This window comes from Lepidochelys olivacea (genome assembly GCF_965140295.1).
Source record: "Lepidochelys olivacea isolate rLepOli2 genome assembly, chromosome: 23".
NCBI lineage: Eukaryota > Metazoa > Chordata > Testudines > Cheloniidae > Lepidochelys > Lepidochelys olivacea.
In genome coordinates this window covers 5,570,933-5,594,565 of record NC_140433.1, presented here as the reverse complement: position 1 = coordinate 5,594,565, position 23,633 = coordinate 5,570,933, and the positions used below count along the sequence as shown (strand labels likewise).

At 65.2% G+C, this 23,633-nt stretch overlaps 1 protein-coding gene across 1 annotated transcript in view; it reads right to left on the bottom strand.

The window, feature by feature from the left end:
- Window positions 1–1,254: 1,254 nt before the first annotated feature.
- Window positions 1,255–23,633, bottom strand: part of DMPK (DM1 protein kinase) — a 31,264-nt gene continuing 8,885 nt past the window's right edge. Inside the window, exons 2-15 of the mRNA XM_084612999.1 lie at window positions 19,864–19,955; window positions 18,246–18,329; window positions 16,790–16,885; window positions 15,913–16,061; window positions 13,187–13,280; window positions 12,599–12,799; window positions 11,629–11,892; window positions 10,195–10,280; window positions 9,423–9,528; window positions 6,792–6,934; window positions 6,431–6,528; window positions 5,358–5,422; window positions 4,924–5,004; window positions 1,255–2,950 (exon numbers count right to left, since the gene is read on the bottom strand). Of these exons, the coding sequence (XP_084469125.1) occupies window positions 2,420–2,950; window positions 4,924–5,004; window positions 5,358–5,422; window positions 6,431–6,528; window positions 6,792–6,934; window positions 9,423–9,528; window positions 10,195–10,280; window positions 11,629–11,892; window positions 12,599–12,799; window positions 13,187–13,280; window positions 15,913–16,061; window positions 16,790–16,885; window positions 18,246–18,329; window positions 19,864–19,955 (2,090 nt within the window). The 3' untranslated portion in view covers window positions 1,255–2,419. The remainder of the gene's footprint in view (window positions 2,951–4,923; window positions 5,005–5,357; window positions 5,423–6,430; window positions 6,529–6,791; window positions 6,935–9,422; window positions 9,529–10,194; window positions 10,281–11,628; window positions 11,893–12,598; window positions 12,800–13,186; window positions 13,281–15,912; window positions 16,062–16,789; window positions 16,886–18,245; window positions 18,330–19,863; window positions 19,956–23,633) is intronic.

The window sequence follows — 23,633 nt, the reverse complement described above, 5'->3', positions numbered from 1 at the left end:
ACTGAGATGCAGCCACCTCTGGGGTGGAAGACGGCAGCTGCTGTGACAGTCACGAAACAACATGGCCTGCCAGGCCAGGATGGGCAGCGATAATGTCTGCGTGTGTTCAAAGCCATGGGGGCCGTGAGCGGAGCTGGAGTTCAGCCAGGCCTCAGGGTGAAACAGCTTAGTACAGGGGCAGCATGTGTCCTGGGCCCCCCCCCAGTGCTGCCAGTGCCCCTCCCAATCTGGTGCCCCCTGCCAGCCCAGCCCAGCCGGTGCCCCTCACTCCTGACCTGCAGCCCCCTGCTAGCCCAGTTCTTCCCCAGCATCACCACCCTGCTCGTGTAGCCCTGCATGGGGCTGGCAGCGTGGTCCGTCCCAGCTAGGCTGCACTGCAGTGGCTGCTGCGGGGCCCGGCAGGGGCAGCTGCAGGGCACCCCTTGGCCCCCCCGGTCCCCACCCCAACCATGGAGCCTGACTGTGGTCTCGGTAGCCTGCGCCAGGCAGGGCAAGGGGTGATGTGACCGGAGCCTGTGCATGGTGGGTGGGTGGGTGTGCGTGCTGGGGGGGCGGGGGGGGGCTGCGTGCTGCGGGGGGAGGTGAGGGGGTGCCTGGTGGGTGAGTGGCAATTGCAGGTGCATGCGTTGAGTATCAAGGGTGGAGCATATTGGGGTGTCAGGGAGGGCTCAGTGTGTGCACCTGGGCCATTCGTGTCACTCAGCTCCTGGCTGCTGCCCGCTGCCCATGGGCCTGGCCCTGAGGCCTGTTGCCTGACCCACCCCTCAGCCCTCTGCCTTGCTCTGCGTGTGGGGCGGGAGGGGGCGGTGAGTGCCCCTTGCTGGCCTGTTCCCTGCCCCCAGGCCCAACCTCCACCAGGCCGCATTTGGCCTGCGGGTAAAGCCCCATCGTCCCCACTAGGGGTCGCTTGCTTGGGCAGCCTGCTGGGGCGTCAGCCCCTCTGAGCGGAACCCCCCCAGAGCTCAGCCCCAGTGGTGTTGGGGCCCCAGGGGCTAGGGCGGCAGCATAACATTCAGCCAGGAGGGGGCGCCCCTGGGCCAGCCAAAGGTCCAGTCGCCGAGCCCCCACAGTGACTGGCCAGTGGGGGCCATGTGGGGCCCGGCTCCCCAGCCTCTTGCCACATCCACCATGTGGGGGCGCCCCAGGCTCAGCTCCCCCCGTTGGTGCTGCGTTGGGCGGCGCTGATCCCCCCCGCGGCCCCGCTCATACACGAGGCTGGCGCTGGGCTGCCCGCCCCTGGGCCTAATTCAGCTTTTTTATTTCCTCTCCACAGTTCAGACAAAGCCTCCAGGCCGGGTCCCTCATCCCACCTCCGACCCCCGGGCCCGGCTGGCACCGAGGGCCAATAAATACATGGGGGGGCAGCAGGTGGCTATAAATTAACCGGGTCAAAGTGCAAAACTGCAGGATTTCCCCCCTCCCCCCCCCGGGCAAAGGGGCTTCACCCCCTAAGGGCCTCCGCCCCAGGTGTGCACTGGAGATGGGTGGTTGGATGGGAGAGCCGGTGGGCTGGGTGTGGGTCAACAGGGAATGGAAGATGCCAACACTAGAAATAAATTACTAGCTGGGGGTGTTGCGAGGGGGGGTCACTGGGGCCCCCCCATGGCGGAAGGTGGAACGGCAGGTGATGGGTGATTTTAGCAGCATAAATTCAGCCTTTAACAGCGGTGCCACCCCTGTGCCTGGGGCTGGCACCCGCTGAGGGTCCCTGGTGCTGCCTGGAGCCCTGCTGAACGGCGCCTGGGGCTGGCACTGCGGAGGGAGCAGGGCACCCTGGGCAGCAGCCCCCCCCCCCCCCGTCGGCTGTCGCCACCTTGCGGCTCCCTTCGGGCAGGGAAGGGCATCTGTGGGCTCCCTCGGCTGCGTTTCTGCAGGTCCCAGCCGGCCCCTCCGCTGGGCCCCTTTCCCCATGGAGTGGGGCGGGTGGGGACAAGGCCCGTGCCAAGGACCCAGGATCACTGGGGCAAAGGGAGCTGGGAGCAGGGCCTTTGGAGAGGCAGGGTGCCAGGGCAGGGGGCACTAGGTAACACCAGGCTCCTGGGAGGCGGGTGTAGAGGGTTGCCAAGCCTGGCACCACCCCGTGGCATGACCATCACTTCACCCCCCAGGGACTGGGGCCCACTTCCAAAGTGACATGCCTCTTAGAACGACCTGGGGGCTAGTGGTTGGGGTGGGGGTGCTGGTAGCCAGGACTCCTGGGTTCTATCCCCAGCTCTGGGAGGGGAGTGGGGTGTAGTGGTTACAGCAGTGGGGCGCTGGGAGCCAGGAGTCCTGGGTTCTATCCCCAGCTCTGGGAGGGGAGTGGGGTGTAGTAGTTTAAAGAAGCAGGGGCTGGGAGCCAGGACGCCTGGGTTCAGTTGTCAGTTCTGCCCCTGACTCACTGTGTGCCCTTAGGTGACACTCTTCCTCTCGCTCTGCCTCAGTTTCCCCAGCTGCCAAACGGGGCCATGGGGTGGCTATGTGGGAAGGAGTGGAGCTGGGGCCGGGCAGGGCAGAGGCAGCCTGCCCCATGCAGAGGGAGCTGGCAGGGGTCCACGATGGGGAGGCCAGAGGGTTGGCGGGCAGGAGCAGATGCACCCAGCCAGCAGCCCAGGGCCAGGGCAGGCCCAGGAGGGGACTGGAGAGATGGTCCCCTGACGGCGGGAGGGGCCCGAGCCACACAGCCTGGCTCCGGGTGGTAAGGGGCCCGTGGGCCTGGAGTGCTGTCACCCAGGCGTCCCCAGCTCTGGTCCTGGCTGGGCCCGGGGTGTGAGGCCTCCTGGGGAGGAGGGCTGACGGGCACCCTCGCGGTGCTGGCCAGGCGGTGACAGGGATGGCGGGCGGGGGCAGCGGGGCGAGCGCCCAGCCTCGCCCAGGACGGCTCGCCCGGGTCCTGGCCAGGCACCACCAGCCTAAAGCCGCCGGTACAAAGGAGCAGGTATCCCGCCTTGGTGATGCAGGGCCTAGGTACCTGTGAGGAAAACGCACCATCAGCAAGGGCACCCCCAGCAGGCAGAGGGGGCTCAGGGGCTGGGGGCTGCTCAGCAGCTCCCCCCCCCCCCGGCTCATTTTTCCCATTCCCCACTCTCCTGAGCCAGCTGGTCCCTGCCATGGGTCCAGATCAGAGCCAGCGCCCCTAGAGGGGAAAGGCCTCATGTCCCATTCCTTGCCCCCCTCACTATGGGGCCAGATGGGAGCTGGTGCCCCGTAGACGGGCCCTCGCCTGCCCCCCACAATGTGACATGTTCACTATAAACACCCGCCCCACGGAGGCCGAGCAGGGCTGTTGGCAGATGCCTGGTGGGAGGCCTGGGGGGTCCCAGGCGGGAGGGTCACACTGGGGGGGGCTGGAGCTGATGGGGAAGAAGCCCCCAGCTCTGAGGCTGGCTGCAGGGGGAGCTGGTGGCCAGCTGTTTGCTGAACCCCATAGCCTTGGGCGCCAGGTCTTTCCCCTGTTCCGGCTGGGACGGGGGGGGGGGGGGCACAGTTGTAGGTGCTGGCAGACCGGGAGCCATGACCCTCCTGCTGGGCGAGGACTGACCTCCCCCGCCCCATGTGACATGGGGCACCAGGGGCACCTCTCTCGGGGCGGGGTGAGTCTCAGTTTCTCCCCCACCCTCCCTCCAGCTGCAGTCTTCAGGACGCATGTGTCCCATCGCCCACCCCAGTTCTGTCCCTTCGTGGGGGCTCTCCAGCCCTGAGGAGTGGGGGGGGGGGCTCTTTGTCTGCCCCCCCCCCAGCTGTGTGTCTCCACAGGTCCTCCTCAGGGAGGAGAGGTGGTGAGAGGGACAGGGGCGGGGACAGGACCAACCCTCACTCAAGGGCCATCTCGGTGCTGTCCAGCAGGGGGCGCTGGCAGGGCCCAGCAGGGTGACACACAGGGTTAGTTGGGGGGGGGGGGGCAGGAAAGCACCTTAAGCAAAAGGTTAAGCAGGTGGGGACCTGGGGGGCAAGCGGAGGTCAGATTGTCACGGTTGACAAGTTGACTTGAATCATAGAATCACAGAATATCAGGGTTGGAAGGGACCTCAGGAGGTATCTAGTCCAACCGCCTGCTCAAAGCAGGACCAATCCCCAATTTTTGCCCCAGATCCCTAAATGGCCCCCTCAAGGATTGAACACACAACCCTGGGTTTAGCAGGCCAATGCTCAAACCACTGAACTATCCCTCCACAAACCCCAGCCTGAGCCCCAAAGGTGGAGCCGGGCAGGGCGGGCACAGAGCTGGGCAGTGGGCACAGAGAGCGAGGCACAGAGCCAGGCAGCAGGGACAGAGATGGGCACAGAGCCAGGCATGGGGCATATATCTGGGCACAGAACTGGGCAGGAGGCACAGATAGTTGGGCACAGGGCAGGGTGGGTGAGGAGCCGGGCAGGGAGCAGAGCGGGGGGTAGGGCAGGTGAGGAGCCAGGCAGGTGAGAAGCCGGGCGGGTGGCAGGGCAGGTAAGGAGCCAGGCAGGGGGGTAGGGTGGGGAGCAGGGCAGGTGAGGAGCCAGGCGGGGAGCAGGGCAGGTGGCAGGGCAGGTGAGGAGCCGGGCGAGGGGGCAGGGCAGGTGAGGAGCCAGGCGGGGGGCCAGGACGGGTGGCAGGGCAGGTGAGGAGCCAGGCGGGGGGCAGGACGGATAGCAGGGCAGGTGAGGAGCCAGGCGGGGGGCAGGACGGATAGCAGGGCAGGTGAGGAGTCAGGCTGGTGAGGAGCCAGGCGGGGGCCGGGCGGGTGAGGAGCCGGGCGGGTGAAGAGCTGGGCCGGGGGCCGGGCGGGTGAGGAGCCGGGCGGGTGAAGAGCTGGGCCGGGGGCCTGGCGGGTGAGGAGCCGGGCAGGGGCCGGGCGGGTGAAGAGCTGGGCCGGGGGCCGGGCGGGTGAGGAGCCGGGCGGGTGAAGAGCTGGGCCGGGGGCCGGGCGGGTGAGGAGCCAGGCGCGTGAGCAGCAGGGGCCGACGTACCCTAGAAAAGAGCAGCAAGTGGCGGTACAGAGGTACCACAAGCGGGTATTCACAGAGTCGCGCTGCCATGGTGCCGCCTTGCTGGAAAGAGAAAGCAGAGATGCCCCGATCAGCGGAGTCGGCCAGGGGGCGGCACTGGGGCTGGACCCAGGCCAAACCTCCTCCCAGACCTGCCCCAGCAGGGGGAAGGGGACCGGACTCTGCTCTCCACCCCAGCCCTGGCACAAGCGGGCAAAGCCCCCCCTTGGCTCCCCGGCCACGCCCCTGCACATCCAGGCTCCCCGAGCTGCCCACAGCCATGACCTATGCTCCACCCCCCCACCCCCTGGGTGTGGGGCCCTGAGTGTCACAGTTGGGTTGTAGCCTGGTGACCAGCCCCGGTGCTGAGCCCCAGGCAAGCCCCACTCCAGACGGTGCCCCCAGGCCAGGCTTACATCAGTGGGGTGCTCCGTGCGGCACGGCCAGGGGGCACCGCAGCCGGGGGGCCGCCCCACAGCAGCTGCAAGGAAAAGAGAGAGGTGGGACCGTGCGCGGCCCGAGGAGGCCAGCCATGCAGGAGTCACCGCCCCACAATCCCAGGGCAGACGGGCCCCCACCACCCAGCCATGCAGCGGTGACCCCCTCCACCTGCAGGGCAGACGGGCCCCCACCACCCAGCCATGCAGCGGTGACCCCCTCCACCTGCAGGGCAGACGGGCCCCCACCACCCAGCCATGCAGAGCCACGGCCCTTGCTGAGCTTTGTGGGCACCAGAGTGCCCGCCCCAGCCATGCACAGACCCCTGTCTCACAGGCAGGCTCAGCCCTAGGTGAACCGATGCCCCCACCCGCGCGGGCAGCAGGGGGCAGCACATCAGCTCCCCAACAGGTCGGTCTGGCCAGGCATGGGGGCTGGGTGCGTGTATCCTGCCCCACGCGGGGCTGTGCCCAGGGCTCTCGGGCCGATTCCCGGCTCACACTCACCGCTGCAGGGGGCAAAGCCCAGGCTAGCGCCGGGACAGCCGGACGTCACCAACCCGGAACGGTCCCTGCCCCCCATCCCACCCAGTTAATTACAGTCCTGCCCATCTCTGGTCCCTTGCATCAGCCTCGAAACCCCCAGCCCCCCCAACCTCCTGGAGGTCAGGCTGCTTACAGGGGGACCCCCAGCCAGCACGGAGATGTGGCCGCCTCTGAGGAGGGACATGGCAGCTGTTTAACAGCCACACGAGGCGGGCACAGGGGGCCTGCCACAGGCCAATTTCCCCAGCACAGGGCTGGGGCAGGGGAGGGGAATCGAGGGGAAAGCGGGGGGGCTGGGGGAGGAGAAAGAGGAGGGTGCAGAGAGGGGAGCGAAGGGGAACGGGGTGCAGAGCAAAGGGCGTGACACGGGGTGGAGAGGGAGAGGCCCTGGGGGGAGGGGGGAAAAGGGTCCAAGGGAACAGGCCTGGGGCAGGGCAGGGGGGCAGGCGGCGAGTCAGTGGGGGCAAGGGGGGTAGGGGGCCCGGGGAGGGCAGGGGGGCACTTGCCTTCCTCCCCGGGTGGTTTCATCCCCTCGATTTGTGCCTCCAATCGCTTGATTTGAGCTTCCAGTTCCAAGTTGCGGCTCTCGGCCTCCTGCAGGCGGCTGGGGGGGTTGGGGGCACGTCAGGGCAGCCGAGTCCCAGAACCAGCAAATCCCCCCCACCCCCGCCCATACAGGCCCCTTGACAAGGGCACCGCTATCTGGCAGGGGGCAGTGCCACTCCTCGGGGGGGGGCAGCATTGGAAACCCACCCCCCAGGCAGTTTCAGGCCTCTGACCGCCCTGCCCATGCCCCCAGCTCTCCCCAGGGGTCCCTGCCCCCCACTGCGCATGCCCCCAGCTCCCCCTGGGGTCCCTGCCCCTCACCTGGCGAAGGTCTGGTTGGCCACCTTGACCATGCTGAGCTCCTGGCGCAGCCCTTCCCGCATGTGCAGCTCCGACTCGAAGGCCGCCTGCAGCTCCAGGAAGGCGGCGAGATCCAGCTTCTGCCCGTCGGGCGCCTTGCAGGCCTGGCCGGGGGAGGGCGCCCGTGAGGGGGGCGAGGCTGGCTAGCAGGGGGCTGTGGGTCGGGAGTGAGGGGCACCCACCGGGCTGAGGGGAGCCCAGGGCTGGGCCAATGCCCCTGGCTCTCCCCTGGGGTCCCCCCCCCGCCACTGCCCATGCCCCTGGTTCCCCCCAGGGGTCCTTGCCCTCCCCCCACACGGCCCATTGCATTTTTTAAAAAAGAGTCCTCATGATTTTTAAGCAAATCTCGTGATTTCGGGGGGGGGTGGCAACACTGAGAAGTTAAGGATTATCATTTAGCATTTACATTACAATAGGTTTTGGGCCGGGGGCGGGGGGAACAGGACTGGGACCTTGTCTTGATCTTACAAATCAAGATACATGGGACGTAGACTGGATGGGGAGAAGTCTATGTAACTCATGTAGCCATTGATACACGTGTGGCCTCAAATATTACCAACCCCCCCCCCCAAAAAAAACAAGCATCTCCCCAACAGACCCACAGTCTGGAAAGCATTCGTCCCTCATACTGTTGAAAAGACTGACAGCAGAAAGAAGGATCCCAGCTTCTTAAACAATCTTCTAGCACAGGGGTTCTCAAACTGGGGGTCGGGACCCCTCAGGGGGTCACGAGGTTATTACATGGCGGGGGGTCACGAGCTGTCAGCCTCCACCCCAAACCCCGTTTTGCTTCCAGCATTTACAATAGTGTTCAACATACTGTAAAACTTATAAGGGGGGTGACACACAAGAGCCTTGCTGTGTGAAAGGACTCGCCAGTACAAAAGTTTGAGACCCACTGCTCTAGGAAGACAAAGAATCTCTCATCTAGAGACTCACAGAACGCTCCCAAGAAATTGTAACCAAAGCACCCGCCAGAGATTTCAGATTTTTCAACTAAACCTGCTTTAAAGAACCCTCATCCCAGCAAAACTCTTCCTGTTTTTCTGACCAGAAGATTCTCTCTAGACAGAGTCACTACAATATAATGTTGATGCATGAGGTAGGTGGAGCAACCTCCTAGCCCAACCCCCGGTCCAAGACCCAATTTAACACACAGTCCTAGTACAGGACTGATCTGAGATTACACTGATAAGACCAGAAATGATGCTTGACCTCAGAGAACGGAGAAACAATGGTGAGACTCTGTGACGCGCGCCCACCCCCGCACCCCATGCTCTCTACCTCACCGTGACCAGCTCCCAGCCCCGCAACAAACACCATCGCTAGGTGACTCCACGTGAGGTCACTCCCCCGACATGACTCAAGGGGCAGGATTCAAAGCAAGAACCCTGAACACACAATTCTGTTCAAAGACAGACAAGTCTTGCAGCTGCCTTCCTCTGGCTGGGTTCCCTGTATGCTCCTAATTTGCATAAGCCCGCCCACTGCCCTGTGACTAGCAATCTCTCACTGTTCATGCTTACAGCAAACCAGGGCAAAGAAATCCCATGCCAGCGTATACCGCAGCCCCATGCTCTTTTCTGCTCCTTCCCACAGAACCAGCACCGGGTTGCCAAAGGGGCCCAGCCCAGCCCAGCCTGCTCTCAGGGCGGCGGGCGGGGCTGGGGGCCGGGAGCACCCCACGACCCCAGCCCTGACTCCTGCACCGGTGCACACCATCATCCCCCCAGCCCTCTGCCCTCCCTGACTCCTGCAACCCCCCCACCCCACCTGCACCCCTCGCACCAAATGGGAGCTGCCCCAGGTAAGCGCTCCACACCCCAACCTCCTGCCCCAGCCCTGAGCCCCCTCCCGCACCCTAACTCCTGGTCAGACCCTGCACCTCAACCCCCAGCCTCCTCCTGCACCCTAACTCCCTCCCAGACCCTGCACCCCCAGCCCTAAGCCCCCTCCTGCACCCTAACTCCTGGTCAGACCCTGCACCTCAACCCCCAGCCTGCTCCTGCACCCTAACTCCCTCCCAGACCCTGCACCCCCAGCCCTGAGCCCTCTCCTGCACCCTAACTCCCTCCCAGACCCTGCACCCCCAGCCCTGAGCCCCCTCCCACACCCTAACTTCCTCCCAGACCCTGCACCCCAACCCCCAGCCTGCTCCTGCACCCTAAGTCCCTCCCAGACCCTGCACCCCAATGTTTTCTTAAGGGTTCTTATCCAAAGTGCTTTAAACTAGTTAGCTAATGGTACAAACAATATTTGGAAAGATCATTAAGTGGTTCACCGAGACCCCCAGCGATTTGGAGAAATAAATTAGACTAGAAAAACTGTCAACTTTACTTTCATTTACTTGATATTACTTATAGGAGGAAGAGGAGGAGGAGGAGGAAGGGAAAAGGGGAGCCGATAAGAGAGAATGTTTTTTTCTTGGCTGGCCCCCAAAATGAAGCTGAGCACAGGGACCCACTAACTCTGAATCTGCCGCTGGGGGGGACTAGCAGAGCTGGGGGGAGACCAGGGCTGGGCTAGGAGGGGGCTGTGGGTTGGGACCCCACAGCAGGAAGTCGATTGCGCCCCCCAAGTGCAGCCACTTACCAGGTCTTCAGGGGGCAGGTTGGGGGGCTGCTCCTGCGGGGGGCGGCCCCGGTCGCACTCCAGCTCCATGGCGATTTCCCGGCCCCTGTCCCCCGGCTCATTCTGTCTGAGAGGAGGGAGAATCTCACGGCCCCGCCTGGAGCCCCAGAGCCAGCCCCCAACCCCGCTGTGCCCCCTACAGCTGGCCCCAGCCCCCACTGCACCCCCTCAGGGCTGGCCCTAGCCCCCAACCCCACTGTGCCCCCCACAGCCGGCCCCAGCCCCCAACCCTACTTCGCCCCCCCTACAGCTGGCCTCCCAGCTCCCCCCAGCCCTGCCAGAGCCGGCCCCAGCCCCCAAACCCAATGCGCCCCCCCCCATGGCCAGCACCCCAGTACCCCCAGCTCTGCAAGGGCAGCTCCATCCCCCTCCCCCATGCCTCCCAACTTCCCCCAGCCCTGCCAGGGTCACCCCCAGCCCCCAACCCCACGTGCTCCCCCACAGGTGGCCCCTTCCCCCCCGCGCCTACCCAGTCCTGCCAGGCCAGCCCCAGGCTCCCACACCACCCGACCCAGCCTCCTGCGCCCCACCCCAACCCTATCAGGGTTTCCTGCACCCCCACACCCTGACAAGCAAACACATGCTCTGCCCACCCCCAGCCCCCACCAAGGCTCCCCCCACCACCAGGCCTCAGTCCCCGGGGGAGGCCCCATCACACCCCCAGGCCCCGCCGCACCCCCTAGAGGGGACAGCCCCCATGTCCCCCTCTCCCATACCCCAAGCACCCCCTTACTTGAGGCTGGTGCTGGTGTAGGAGAAGCCCACGAAGGGCAGGTGCACGCCCAGCGGGGAGCTCTCCAGCACGTCTGACAGTGTCTCCTGGGGGCGACACCAAGGGGGGCCCTGAACTGGGGGGGCCGTGGCTCCGTACCCACCCCCGCCAGGGCCTGCCCCATGTGCCCCCCCACAGCTCCAAACTCTGTTGGCAGACATGGCCCTGCCTTCCATGCCCTCTGCCGGCGCTGGGCCAGTTGCTTTAGCCATGCAAGCAAAAGCCAGACACGTGTGCAGGTGATTCCCGGCTCCATGTGGACACGCAAGAGGTGGGCGGGCGTATGTTTGAGGGGCAGGCAGGGGATGACTGGGGGGCTGGCGGGCGGTAGGTGGGAGGGGCGCGTGGGACGTGGGAGGGGTGGTGGATGGGGGCCTGGTGGGCTGGAGGGGCGATGGGGGCGATAAGTGGGGACTGGGGGGACAGGGGTGGATGGGGGGTAGGTGAGGGCTGGCGGACAGGGGGGCTGGTGGGTGGTAGGTGGGGGCAGGGGGTGGATGGAGGCAGTGGTGGGGGCTGGGGGGCACAGGGTGGATGGCGGGCAGTAGCTGGGGGGTTGGCGGGCAGATAGGGAAACTCTATGCTGGCTCAGTTGGGAAAGGGGTGGGGGGGTCTGGGAGTTCATGTTATTTTGCCCCTTGGGGCAGGCAGCGAGGGCAGATCTCAGCCTGCAGCAGGGCAGGGGACCCCCCTTCCCAGGGGGCAGCCAGGGTCTCCTGGGCCCGGTCCTCTGGCGCTCGGCCCCTGAGCACCAAGGAGAGAACGAACCGCCCTGGGAGCCCCGCCCCCGCCCCACGCCGGGGTCGGAGCGGGCGACTTTCCCACCCGCTTGGCACGGCCGCAAACGACACACGAGCCGGGGCAGGTTGCCCCTCCCTGTGCGCAGGTGGGAATGGGGGGGCTCAGTTTATGGTGGCAGCTGCTCCCAGACCCTGGCCTCAGCTGCTGCAGCCTCAGGGCTGCTCTAACTCATGCTCTGCACACCCTGTGCCACCCCCAACCTCCCATCTGTCCTCTATGGGCCCTGGGGGGCAGGGAATAGCCACAGCACAGGGCGCCCTGGCCACACCCCAGGGGCTGGGAGCAGGACCCTTACGCCAACTCCATGCTAGCCAGTGGCGGGGATACTCAAGGGGCGCTTCCCCCCACTTTAGGGCCATTCTGCAGTGCCAGGGGGCCTGAGCGATGCCAGGCCGAGGGCGCTGCACCAGCCCGCGGGCACGTCCCACCATTGCCCGCCCTGACCAGGTGGCCCGGCCAGGGGGCATGCGGAGACAGCCCCCCAGTGACAGTGGGGGCAGCCCAAGGTGAGAGGGGGGACGCAGTGGCAGAGGGGCGGCAGCCATGCGGGGCGCGGATGGGGGGTGGGGGGCTGAGAAATGAAAGGTCACGTACCCCGCCCCCGCTCACCATGTCCGTCAGGCAGTCGTCCACCACGTCGAAGTTGGAGGTGTCGGTGGCGTTGGCGAACTCGGGGGCGAAGGGCGGGGTGAACGCCCGCAGCCCCTCCCAGTCCACGCCGGCGAAGAAGGGGTGCTCCCGGAAGTCCCGCACCCCGTTCCGGCCCAGCCGCGTCTCCCGGGGGCAGAGCAGCCCTTGAATCAGGGCCCGGGCGTCGTCCGGCACATCCGGCGCCGAGAGTGGGAAGCGAAAGTGCTCCTGAAAGGCAGGAGGTGGGGGGCTCAGGGGCGCGGGGTGGGGGCACATCGGGGGTGCTGGGCGTGGAGATGGGGGACAGGGTGGGTGGGTGGAGATGGGGAGAAATGGGGGTGCAAAGCACTGGGCAGTGAAGAGGGGCAGAGCACTGGGAGATGGGGGGCAGGGTGCTGGGGCAGAGATGGGGGGACGGGGAGCTGGGGTGGAGCTGGGGCAGAGATGCGGGGCAGGGCACTGGGTTAGAGATGGGAGCAGGGCTGGGGTGGAGATGGGGGGCAGGGCACTGGGGCAGAGATGGGGGCAGGGTGTTGGGGTAGAGATGGGGGCAGAGATGGGCAGAGCACTGGGTTGGAGATGGGGCCAGGGCACTGGGGTAGAGATGGGGGTCTGGGCTGGGGCAGAGATGGGGGCAGGGCACTCAGGTGGAGATGCGGGGCAGGACACTGGGGCAGAGATAGGGGCAGGGCACTCAGGTGGAGATGCGGGGCAGGGCACTAGACTTGAGATGGGGGCAGGACACTGGGGCAGAGATGGGCAGAGCACTGGGGTGGAGATGGGGGGCAGGGCTGGGGCAGAGATGGGGGGCAGGGCGTTGGGTCAGAGATGGGCGGCAGGGTTCTGTGGGGAGGCGAGGGGATGCCTGGCAGTGGGTGGGGACTCCTAGGGTTCCAGGTACCGGTGCCGCCTCCCCGCCCCACTGCCCCCCCACCTTGAAGTGGATGATCTTGCCGTAGGTCTCAACGATGGAGTCGGCGAAGAAGGGCGTGTGCCCGAAGAACATCTCATAGGCGAAGACACCCAGGGACCACCAGTCGCACTCGGTGCCGTACGAGTGGCTCCCGTCCTCCACGGCCTGCAGGATCTCAGGGGACAGGTAATCAGGGGTCCCCACTGCCACTGACGAGCAGATCTGTCGGGGTGGGGGGAAGAGGATTCAGCAGGTCGGGGGCACCAGTTTGGACCCTCCTCTTGTTTTCGGTGCCGCAAGGCCCATGGCATGCAGGGTCCCTTAGCCCACCGCACACCGTGTGCTCCCTGCATAGAGAGGCAGAGCCCTTTCTGCTGACTCACCCGGACTCCCGGACCAGCTGTGTCCTAACTGCTCAGTCCGGGAGCATGGCAGGGTGAAGCAGCGTGAACTAGAAGCAGGGACTGAGGACAGGGAGTCCCCCCACCCCAGCCGTGGCAGAGAGGTGTTTGCCAGTCGGCAGATCTCCGGCTGGAAGCTACGTCATTTGCCCCGGCGCTGTCGCCCGACGCGACCAGCTTTGTGGGGGGCGGGGGGCACTGCACTCACCGTGCCGTCCTCCCGGAGCTTGAGGCAGGAGCCGAAGTCCCCCAGGCGGATGTGCCCGCAGCGGTCGAGCAGGATGTTGTCGGGTTTGATGTCTCTGGGGGGGGGGGGGCGCAGACAGAAAGAGGGTGTTGGAGGGGGAGTTAGGGAGTCTCCCCGTCACTCCCAAGTGACATTCGCTTCCCCCAGCCCTGAGCCCCGGCAGCTTTGGAACAGCACAGCAGTTTGAGACAGGAAGTGGAGGACCATGCCCACTCCTCGCGAGAAGCCATCGGGGACCCAGGCTGCCACATAGCCGGGACGCCGGGAGAACGTTCCAGCTTCTGCCCACAGGACCCCGGGCTCGTGAATACTCCCGACGGCACGTTCAGCAGCTCGGCGCCCCCTGGTGCCAGGCTGGGGCACCACTGACCGAGGGGAGCGCGCCCCCTCTGTGGCTTCACCCCGCTCCCTGCGGCACGGCGCCCCCTGGTGCCAGGCTGGGGCACCACTGACCGAGGGGAGCGCGCCCCCTCTGTGGCTTCACCCCGCTCCCTGCGGAACGGCGCCCCCTGGTGCCAGGCTGGGGCATCACTGACCGAAGGGAGCGCGCCCCCTCTGTGGCTTCACCCCGCTCCCTGCGGCACGGCGCCCCCTGGTGCCAGGCTGGGGCATCACTGACCGAGGGGAGCGTGCCCCCTCTGTGGCTTCACCCCGCTCCCTGCGGCACGGCGCCCCCTGGTGCCAGGCTGGGGCATCACTGACCGAGGGGAGCGCGCCCCCTCTGTGGCTTCACCCCGCTCCCTGCGGCACGGCGCCCCCTGGTGCCAGGCTGGGGCACCACTGACCGAGGGGAGCGTGCCCCCTCTGTGGCTTCACCCCGCTCCCTGCGGCACGGCGCCCCCTGGTGCCAGGCTGGGGCACCACTGACCGAGGGGAGCGCGCCCCCTCTGTGGCTTCACCCCGCTCCCTGTGGCACGGCACCCCCTGGTGCCAGGCTGGGGCATCACTGACCGAGGGGAGCGCCCCCCCCCGTGGCTTCACCCCGCTCCCTGTGGCACGGCGCCCCCTGGTGCCAGGCTGGGGCATCACTGACCGAGGGGAGCACGCCCCCCCTGTGGCTTCACCCCGCTCCCTGTGGCACGGCGCCCCCTGGTGCCAGGCTGGGGCATCACTGACCGAGGGGAGCGCCCCCCCCCCGTGGCTTCACCCCGCTCCCTGTGGCACGGCACCCCCTGGTGCCAGGCTGGGGCATCACTGACCGAGGGGAGCGCCCCCCCCGTGGCTTCACCCCGCTCCCTGTGGCACGGCGCCCCCTGGTGCCAGGCTGGGGCATCACTGACCGAGGGGAGCGCCCCCCCCCGTGGCTTCACCCCGCTCCCTGTGGCACGGCGCCCCCTGGTGCCAGGCTGGGGCATCACTGACCGAGGGGAGCACGCCCCCCCTGTGGCTTCACCCCGCTCCCTGTGGCACGGCGCCCCCTAGTGCCAGGCTGGCGAGAGCACCACCTCACTCCACTCCCCTCCCCGCGGGTTCTGCCTGGAGGTTTCCCATCCCAGGCCAGGCCCATGTGCCAAGGTCCCTGCAGGACGCCAGGAGCCCAGATGCTCCCCTTCAACCAGCACTAACGCAGGGTCCTCCCCAAACCCGGGCCCCGGGTCTCCCTCCCCGGCCACCTCCAGGCGCTGGCCTAGGATCTGCCTACCTGTCTGTCCGTCCACCCCGTCCGTCTGCCCATCCATCGTGCTAGCCGGGAGCTCTCTGGCCCCTTCCCATCTCGCCAGCGCGCCTCCCCCGATTCTCACCCTCCCCCACTCCTCGGGGGCCTTCCCGGGCCCTCTCCCAGGGCCCTGAACCTTCCCAGGCCTCGGTGGCTCATGTGATTTGGAGCCGGGCCCAGCTGAGATGAGTCTGAATCTAGGACAGTGTTTATGGCTGGAGGCAGAGCCAGCATCACGGGCTGGGGGGGCAGGGGACAGGGGTTGTTGCCAAAGCCAAGAAATCCGACCTCGTTTGGTACCCTGGGACGCTGGCTGGCTGGCTGGGGCCCTGTGCACCCCACAGGGGAACGAGAGAGCTCCCACGTGCTCCGGCCCCGGGGGCTGCAGGTTGGGGAGCAAAGGCCTGATCTGATGCTCTCTCCCGACAATTAGCAGCCCCCAGGATAAGGGCCAGGGGGTATCTGGCTGGAGAAAGGGATCTGGAGAGACAGAGGGTGTCTGGCTGGAGAAGGGAGGCCTGGGGAGGGAGGGAGTAAATGGCTAGTGAAGGGGGGCCAGGGGCAGCAGGAGGTGTCTGGCTGGAGAAGGGGGACTGGGCGTGGCAGGGGGTGTCTGTCTGGAGAAGGGGGCTGGGGGCTGGAGGGGGTGTCTGGCTGGAGAAGGGGGCTGGGGGCTGGAGGGGGTGTCTGGCTGGAGAAGGGGGCAGGGGGAGGCAGGGGGTGTCTGGCTGGAGAAGGGGGCTGGGGGCTGGAGGGGGTGTCTGGCTGGAGAAGGGGGGCAGGGGGAGGCAGGGGGTGTCTGGCTGGAGAAGGGGAGGTGGGGGAGGCAGGGGGTGTCTGGCTAGAGAAGGGGGGGAGGCAGGGGGTGTCTGGCTGGAGAAGGGGGGTTGGGGGAGGCAGGAGGTATCTGGCTGGAGAAGGGGGCCAGGACTCTGTCTGCCTGAGGCTCTAGGCGCTCTGCTGCCCTCCCCCCAGTGCAGGCTGCCCCCTCTGCTCGCAGTGCCCCGCCTTGCCCCCCGGGGGCACCTACCTGTGCACGTAGCCCAGGCGGTGGATGGAGTCGATGGCCATCACCATCTCGGCCAGGTAAAAGCGGGCCATGTCCAGGGGGATGCGGTCCCCGAATTTGCTCAGCAGCGTCAGGAGGTCACCCCCCACGTAGTACTCCATCACCAGGTACTGCGGGAGCAGAGACGAGGTGTGACAGCTCTCCCGACAGGCCACCTTCGAGGGCAGCCCACCACGGGGGGGCAGAGCAGCAGGGGAGAGACTGTGCTGGCAGCGTGGGGGGCTCCAGCCCTTGGCATGACCAGCACCCGCTGTGTTAGCTACACTAGACCCCCCGCCCCTCCCAGAGCTGGGGATAGAACCCAGGAGTCCGGGCTCCCAGCCCCCCTGCCCCAGACCCCTCAGGGTGCTCTAATCTCAGAGCTGGTGGCAGGAGGTCCAGGAGATGTCTCATTCATAACATCCCATGTCAGGACATGGGGTCTCCACTCTGTCCCCTATAGACATGCCAGGCTATAGGGTCTATAGGGCCCAGAGTGGCTAGCCCTCAGTGTGTGTCCCCTATCGAAATCTCAGGCTATAGTGTCCAGAATGGCCCTTTCCCTATGTGTACCCCCCATAGAGATCACAGGTGAGGTTTCTATATGGTCTGGAGTGGCTGTTCCCAAGTGTGGTCCCTATGGAGACCCCAGGCTGTCCGATCTATAGGGTTTGGAGTGGCCCATCCCTAGGCAGATGGTCTGTGAATGGGGCAGGGCGGGAAGTGCTGGCAGAAGTGCCCTGCCCTCCCCTGGGTGTGCCTCCTGACCCCCCATGTGCCTCCTGTACCCCCTGTGTGTGCCCTGGCCCCCCGTGTGCCCCATGCCCCCCACCCGCAATGCCCAGCACCGACTGCTCACCAGATAGTTCTCGTCCTGGAAGGCGAAGTGCAGCTGGGTGATCCAGCGCTTGTCTCCGTTCACCAGCACGTCCCGCTCCTCGCGAAAACAGGACACCTGCCCCCACAGGAGAGATGCTGAGCCTGGCTTGGGGAGGCCACCTGGGCCCGGGGGACCGGGGGTGAGAGGGGCCAGCCAGGCTGGGCAAGGGTCTGGGCCCCACAACAGGGCCCCCAGCTCCTTGGGACCCCACAGCACAGCTAGGGGCAGCTGGACAGAGGTCACGGAGATGGGGAGATGGGCCCAGGGCCCTGCCACGGGCAGGGGGAGGGCAGTTGAAGAGACGGGACAATGCCATGGGGAGGCGTGTGCAGAGAGAGGCTTGGGCCAAGGGGGTGGGTAGATCGGATGCGGACACAGGGCTCTGATGGGGCAGGACTCAGAGAGTCTGGCCTGGAGAGCCCGAGCCCAGAAGGGACCATTGTGACCCCATCTCATCTGACCCCCTGGATACTCCAGGCCACAGATCTGCCCCCACTGTAATTCCCAGGGCAGGTTGTTTACAAACACCCCCAGTCTTGACTGAAATGTGGCCAGTGCTGGAGAAGCCCCTCGGGAAGCTGTTCCCAGGGTTAATGACTCTCCCTCTTAAAAACTGATCCCATATTTCCAGCGTGAATTTCTCTGCCTTCAACTCCCAGCCCCCTGATCGTGTGAGACCTGCTTCTGCTAGGCTGGAGAGCCAGGGTTCAATATTCGTTCCCCACGTCGGCTCCGATGGACAGGACTAAAGTCCCCCCTTAACCGTCTCTTTGTTAAGCTAAATACATTGAGCTCCTGGCATCTCTTGCTGCAAGGCAGGTTTCCTAACCCTTCGATCCGTCTCGTGGCTCTTCTCCGAGCCCTCTGCAATTTGTCAGCATCTCTCTCGAGCTGTGGGCCCCAGAACTGGTCCCAGGATCCCAGCAGCGGTCGCACCAGGGCCACACACAGAGTAAAGTCACCTCTCTGCTCCTGCTCGAGATTGCCCTGGTCAGGCTGCTGGGATACAAGGGCAATGCTGGAGGGGGCAGAGCAGAGCAGATGGGGCAATTCAGGGGCTCTTACCCTGCAGGTGCAGACACAGGGCAGGCCCCGGGGGTGGACGGCAGAGGATCTGGGACATAGTGGGGGTGGGGGTTATTGCTTGGGGGCAGACAGATGAAGACACTGTCCAGACGGAATTAGCAATATGGCATGCCATGGGTGTGGGATGACCACTGGACCATGCCATCATGGGGGCAGGAATGGGGGTGGGTGGCTGAGCCGTGCCATGGGGGGCAGGTGGGGGCACCCTTCCAGCCCAGGGTGGCCACAGATGGGCACCGGGGAGAGGCACTGGAAAGGGGGCATCCGAACCTTCAGGGAAGCCCGAGGCCCGTTTGGGATCAGCCCCCGGCACCCAGCGCCCCCCACGTGACTCACGCCTCCGACTCACCTCGCCCCGCTTCAGCATGTCCCACTTGTTCATGATCTTCATGGCGTACACCTGCGACGTCCTCTTCATCTTCACCACCGCCACCTGTCGGGGGGAGGGACATGGCCCATGGCTGGCACAGAGACACCCCAGCGGGAGGGGGCAGACTGGCTGTCTCCGTGCAGCTCCCAGCGGGAACAGTGCCCACCCCAGCAGCAGCATCCACAGCCTGGGGTGGTCACAGGGCCCCTCCAGGAATCCAGGGTAGGGCTGGGGTGCAGTGGGGTGTGGGAAGCAGGGGTGGGGGGCTGCAGTGCCATCTCCCTGGGGGCAGGGAGCGAGCAGGGCAGAACCTGCCAGCTGCAGGGGGAAGGTTATGAAGTGGATCACTGGTGGGAAATGGGGCTCCCCCTTACCAGTCGGCCAGAGTGGCACTGACCACTCCACGCTGCCCAAGCTGTAGGGCAGAGACTTGACACCGCTGGTTCTGCAGCACTTGGTCCCTCTCCAACCCAGCAAACCTGGGGATTGAACCCGTACCCTTAGCGGGAAGGACAGGCTCTGACGCCCTGGCTGGGAGACCTTCCTCCCTGAATTGGGCAGGCTAGAGAGAACATACGAGTGGCCGGACTGGGGCAGGCCAATGGGCCAGCTAGCCCAGTATCCGGACCCTGAAAGTGGCCACTGCCAGATGCCAGGGAATGACCAGAACAGGGCAATTACCAAGTGATCCATCCCCTGTCATCCAGTCCCAGCACCCAGCAGTCAGAGGCTTAGGGACACCTGGAGCCTGGGGCTGCGCCCCTGACCGTCTTGGCTAACTGAGGGGCCTATCCTCCAGGAACTGATGGGCTTATCCTCTCATTCTTTTCTGAACCCACTTGTACTTCTGACTGTCACAGCATCCCCCAGCCGTGAGTTCCACAGGTTGACTGGGCGTTGAGTGAATGAGTCCTTCCTTTTGTGTGCTACTGACAGTTAGAGCTGGACAAACTTTTCCACCCCGAACCGGGTTTTTCTGTGAAAAATGCAGATTGGCCACCCCAGGACACACTGTGCATTTCAAGTGGGGGGGGGGGTGTGGGGGAGGGAGGAAATCAAAAGGTTTCGTTCCACCATTTCCAAAACCAAGCGTTGCCCTTGGAAGCGACTTTACATTCTCAACTGGCCTTTTCTTTCATTTCAGGTTTTAAACGTCAGAAAAGCTCCGAACAAAACAAAACATTTTCTTTGGCCCAGAACGGGAGGGGAGGGCTGGGGGGGGGGGGTTGGTGGGTTTTTTTTTAAACTTTGCAAGTTGCCAGAACAAAACAAAAAAAACCAAATTTGCCTTTTCGGCTCGACACAAACCCATTTTGCCTGGATCCCTTGGGCTCGCCAGCGACTGGTCAGCACCAGCTCTCCTGCGGCTCCCTGGGGCAGCCCTCGGCACCCCGCCGGGGGCTGGCAGCAGGGGAGCCCGGGGCCTGGGCTGTGTTGGCTCAGCCGGACACCCGGCAGCTGCGCCCCCCTGTCCCCCATGCACAAGGCCAGGGCTGGGATCCCCGTGCGACCCCGATGAGGCGTTACCCGGCTGCCTGGCGGCCCTGCGGCCCTGCCAGCTGCTGGCCCGGCTTCCTGGCACGCGGCCCCGTCTCACCTCGCTGAATGCGCCGCGCCCGATCACCTTCAGGATCTCAAAGTCATCTCTCTGCAGCTGCAGCTCCTTGATCCGGGCGGTCACTGGCTCGGCTGCAGGGGCACCGGAGGGACACGGGTCAGTAAAGCTGGGGGGGGTCACACTGCAGTTGACCCCTTGTGCCTTCCTCAGCACTGCCTTTCATCGGCCCCATGCGCCCCCCTCGCCCGCCCCCCACAGCCCTCGGTCCTGCACCTCCCCATCGCCCCCACAGCTGGCCCTGTGCACCCCCCTTGCCCACCCCCCACAGCCATCAGTTCTGCACCACCCCATTCCCCCTCCCCCCCAGCCAGCCCTGGGCACCCCCCTCGCCCACCCTCCACAGCCCTCGGTTCTGCACCTCCCCATCCCCCGCACAGCCAGCCCTGTGCACCCCCCTCGCCCGCTCCCCCACAGCCATCAGTCCTGCACCTCCCCATCCCCCCCTCCAGCCAACCCTGTGCAGCCCCCTCACCCGCCCCCCATAGCCATCGGTTCTGCACCTCTCCATCCCCCCACAGCCCCCATTCCCCCCACAGCCAGCCCTGTGGGGGAGGGTAGAATGGGGCCCTGGCACTCACAGGGATCCCCCATCCATGCACACCCCTTCTGGGCCTGGTCCCCCCTGAGATTCCCCTCTCAGGCCCCTCAGTCTCCGGGGGCTGATTGCTTGGTCCTGAATGCAGGCCAGGCTCGGGTGCTGGGGGGCAAGGTCTAGCTCACGCGCCTCTCTCAGCACCAGCCCCAGCCTGCTCAACACCCGCCTGCAGCCTGCCGGCATCGAGTGCTTTCATTTCTCCTGGGTCTCCAGCCTTGCCAGAGCCCCAAGCGCGCCGGACAAATTCAACCGCAATGCAGCCACCTCTGGGGCGGGGCGCAGCAGCTGTGCCAAACGCTCACGAGGCGTGACAGAGAAGCCGGCGCAACCCCGAGAACGTGTCCAGTCACAGCAAAAAAAAAAAAAAAAAGGTGGGTTTCTTGGCCCGGCTACCTAGCCAAGCAAGGGTCGTTTTTACCTGGCCGGCATGGACGGAAAGCAGCCCTGTCCCTTCCGGCCAGAAGGGCCTCTGCTGGCTGCCTCCAGGGAAAAGCCACAGCCCGGGTCCATCCCAGCACAAGCTGGACAGGCCACCAGGGCTCTGCGTGCGCACGGGGGTGAAATCCGGGCTGCCAGGGCAGCGCCAGGGGCCACGGTGCCATCTAGGTGCAGTGCAGACAGCCCCCGAGGCCCACAGTGCACCGGCTGCTGGTCCAAGGCCCTAGCCGGCGTTTCCGATCCACACCCCCCTTCCACGGGCGTTCTGCTGGGGGAGTGCTTCCCTGTCATTTTTCACTGGGGTCAGGGACAGCACCAGGGGCCTGGGGATCCTGCAGCCAGGAACAGCGTGCAGTTTCACCCCACGTTCGCTAACACCTGGTAAGACCCGAGTGTGGACAAGGCAGTTTGGTTCACACCCGTTAGCCAGCTGTGGGAAACACAAAGGGGTCTGTCTACACTGCAGTGGCAGCCCTGGGCTCGTGGAACTGGAGTGAGCAGCCATCGGGTTTGTTACCCTAGGGCTTGAGCGTCAACACCCGTTGGTAACTTCTTGTTAGGAAGTGTTGAACCCGGGGCCCAACCTGGGGCTGCAGCATCTACACTGCCCCACCGAAACCCGAGCCCCACCACAGCTATCCCAGACTTCCTAGCGTCCTCCCAAAATGGGGCCGCTCTAGCCCTTTGTGGTGCAGAGTAGAAAAACTTGACTGCCCAGAGTCAGTCGGCCCAGGGGATTGTGGGATACTTTTGGTGGACTCCCAGAACACAAGTCCAGGGGGGCCGAGTCTACACTGCGGAGCAACACGACTTGAACCCTGGGTCCTGGCTTGACTCAGGCTTGGACACTCTGCCCTGTAGGGTCGTGGGAGGCTAGGTCCAAGTCCTGCGTTAGCACAGTCGGTGTGTAGATAGAAGGTGGTTTAGTTTGGAGCCTGAGTTCGAATCCTGGGCTCACGGGGCAGTGTAGCCCTACCCTGGGAGTGGGGCCTGGAGCAGCTAACGCGTGGGAAAATTACAAGCTGCCCTTATCCGTGCAGAGACTTTACCACGTGTTCCAAAAAGCCCTTTGTCCCTAGTGTGGACGCAGCGCTGGAAACGGTGCTGAACTGGGGGCAGTAATAACACCAGATCAACCTGGGGCTCTATGGACTCCAGTATCCTGCCTCCGGCCACACCGGATCAACCCAGGGCTCCATCTCAGCCAATATCCCGCCTCCGGCCACACCGGATCTACCCAGGGCTCCGTCTCAGCCGGTATCCCACCTCCGGCCACACCGGATCAACCTGGGGCTCCATCTCGGCCAATATCCCACCTCTGGCCACACCGGATCAACCCGGGGCTCTGTCTCGGCCAATATCCTGCCTCCGGCCACACCGGATCAACCCGGGGCTCCGTCTTGGCCAATATCCCGCCTCCGGCCACACCGGATCTACTCAGGGCTCTGTCTCGGCCAATATCCCGCCTCCGGCCACACCAGATCAACCCAGGGCTCCGTCTCGGCCAATATCCCGCCTCCGGCCACACCGGATCTACCCAGGGCTCTGTCTCAGCCAATATCCCACCTCTGGCCACACCGGATCTACCCAGGGCTCTGTCTCAGCCAATATCCCACCTCTGGCCACACCGGATCAACCCAGGGCTCCGTCTCGGCCGGTATCCCACCTCCGGCCACACCGGATCAACCTGGGGCTCCATCTCGGCCAATATCCCACCTCTGGCCACACCGGATCAACCCGGGGCTCTGTCTCGGCCAATATCCTGCCTCCGGCCACACCGGATCAACCCGGGGCTCCGTCTTGGCCAATATCCCGCCTCCGGCCACACCGGATCTACTCAGGGCTCTGTCTCGGCCAATATCCCGCCTCCGGACACACCGGATCAACCCGGGGCTCCATGGACTCCAGTATCCCACCTCCAGCAGCGGCCATAGGAAGGTCTCATACATGCATTCCCTTCCCAGCTGTGCGGTGCTATTCCATGGGAGCAGTGGCCTTCCTGACCCTGCCGGTGAGCAGTTCTCAGCTGAAGCACGAGGATGGGGAGCCCTGGTGCTTTTATCCCAGCCGAGCCGCTGGAGTCAGTCTACCCGCACCTGCTGCTGGCCTCGACCCTGCTGCCCCAGAGCAGGGCTGCAAGGGGGTCCCGGGGGATCCACACCGAGGCATACACCAGCCACCCCAGCTCTCCGGATCTCTGCTTCCCATGTCCGCCCTGGGGCCCCTCCCTGCCAGCCCAGGACGGACAACCTCTGTGTTGTCCCATCATGTCTTGCACGTAGCTTCGCAGGGTGCGATCGGGGCGGGAGCCATCCGGAAGGTGGAACCTCTCCTTCCACAGCACTGATCCAACAGCCCCATCGTGTGGCTGGGCTCACCATCTTCTGGATGGAAAACTGGAGCCCCTGACTGCCCCCGGCCCCTAAAGATCCCGGGACATTTCCAACAGGATAACAATAGTCCTGGCCAAAATCTATCATCTCCTTAAACTTCTGCTGTGTGTTAGCTAGGCCCCCTCCACTTCTGTGCTGCATCGTCGACAGACAGCTCTTTAAACAGCTGCCGCGTCCCACACCAGAGGTGGCTGCCTTTTGGTGGTGGGGCAAAGGGAATCGAGGTGAGAAAAGATTATTAGGAAGCACAAGCTTTTGGCCCATATTCTCAAAAAAGCCTGTAAGCAGAGGGGTCAGATCTGTCTGCTCGTTGAAGAGGAGAT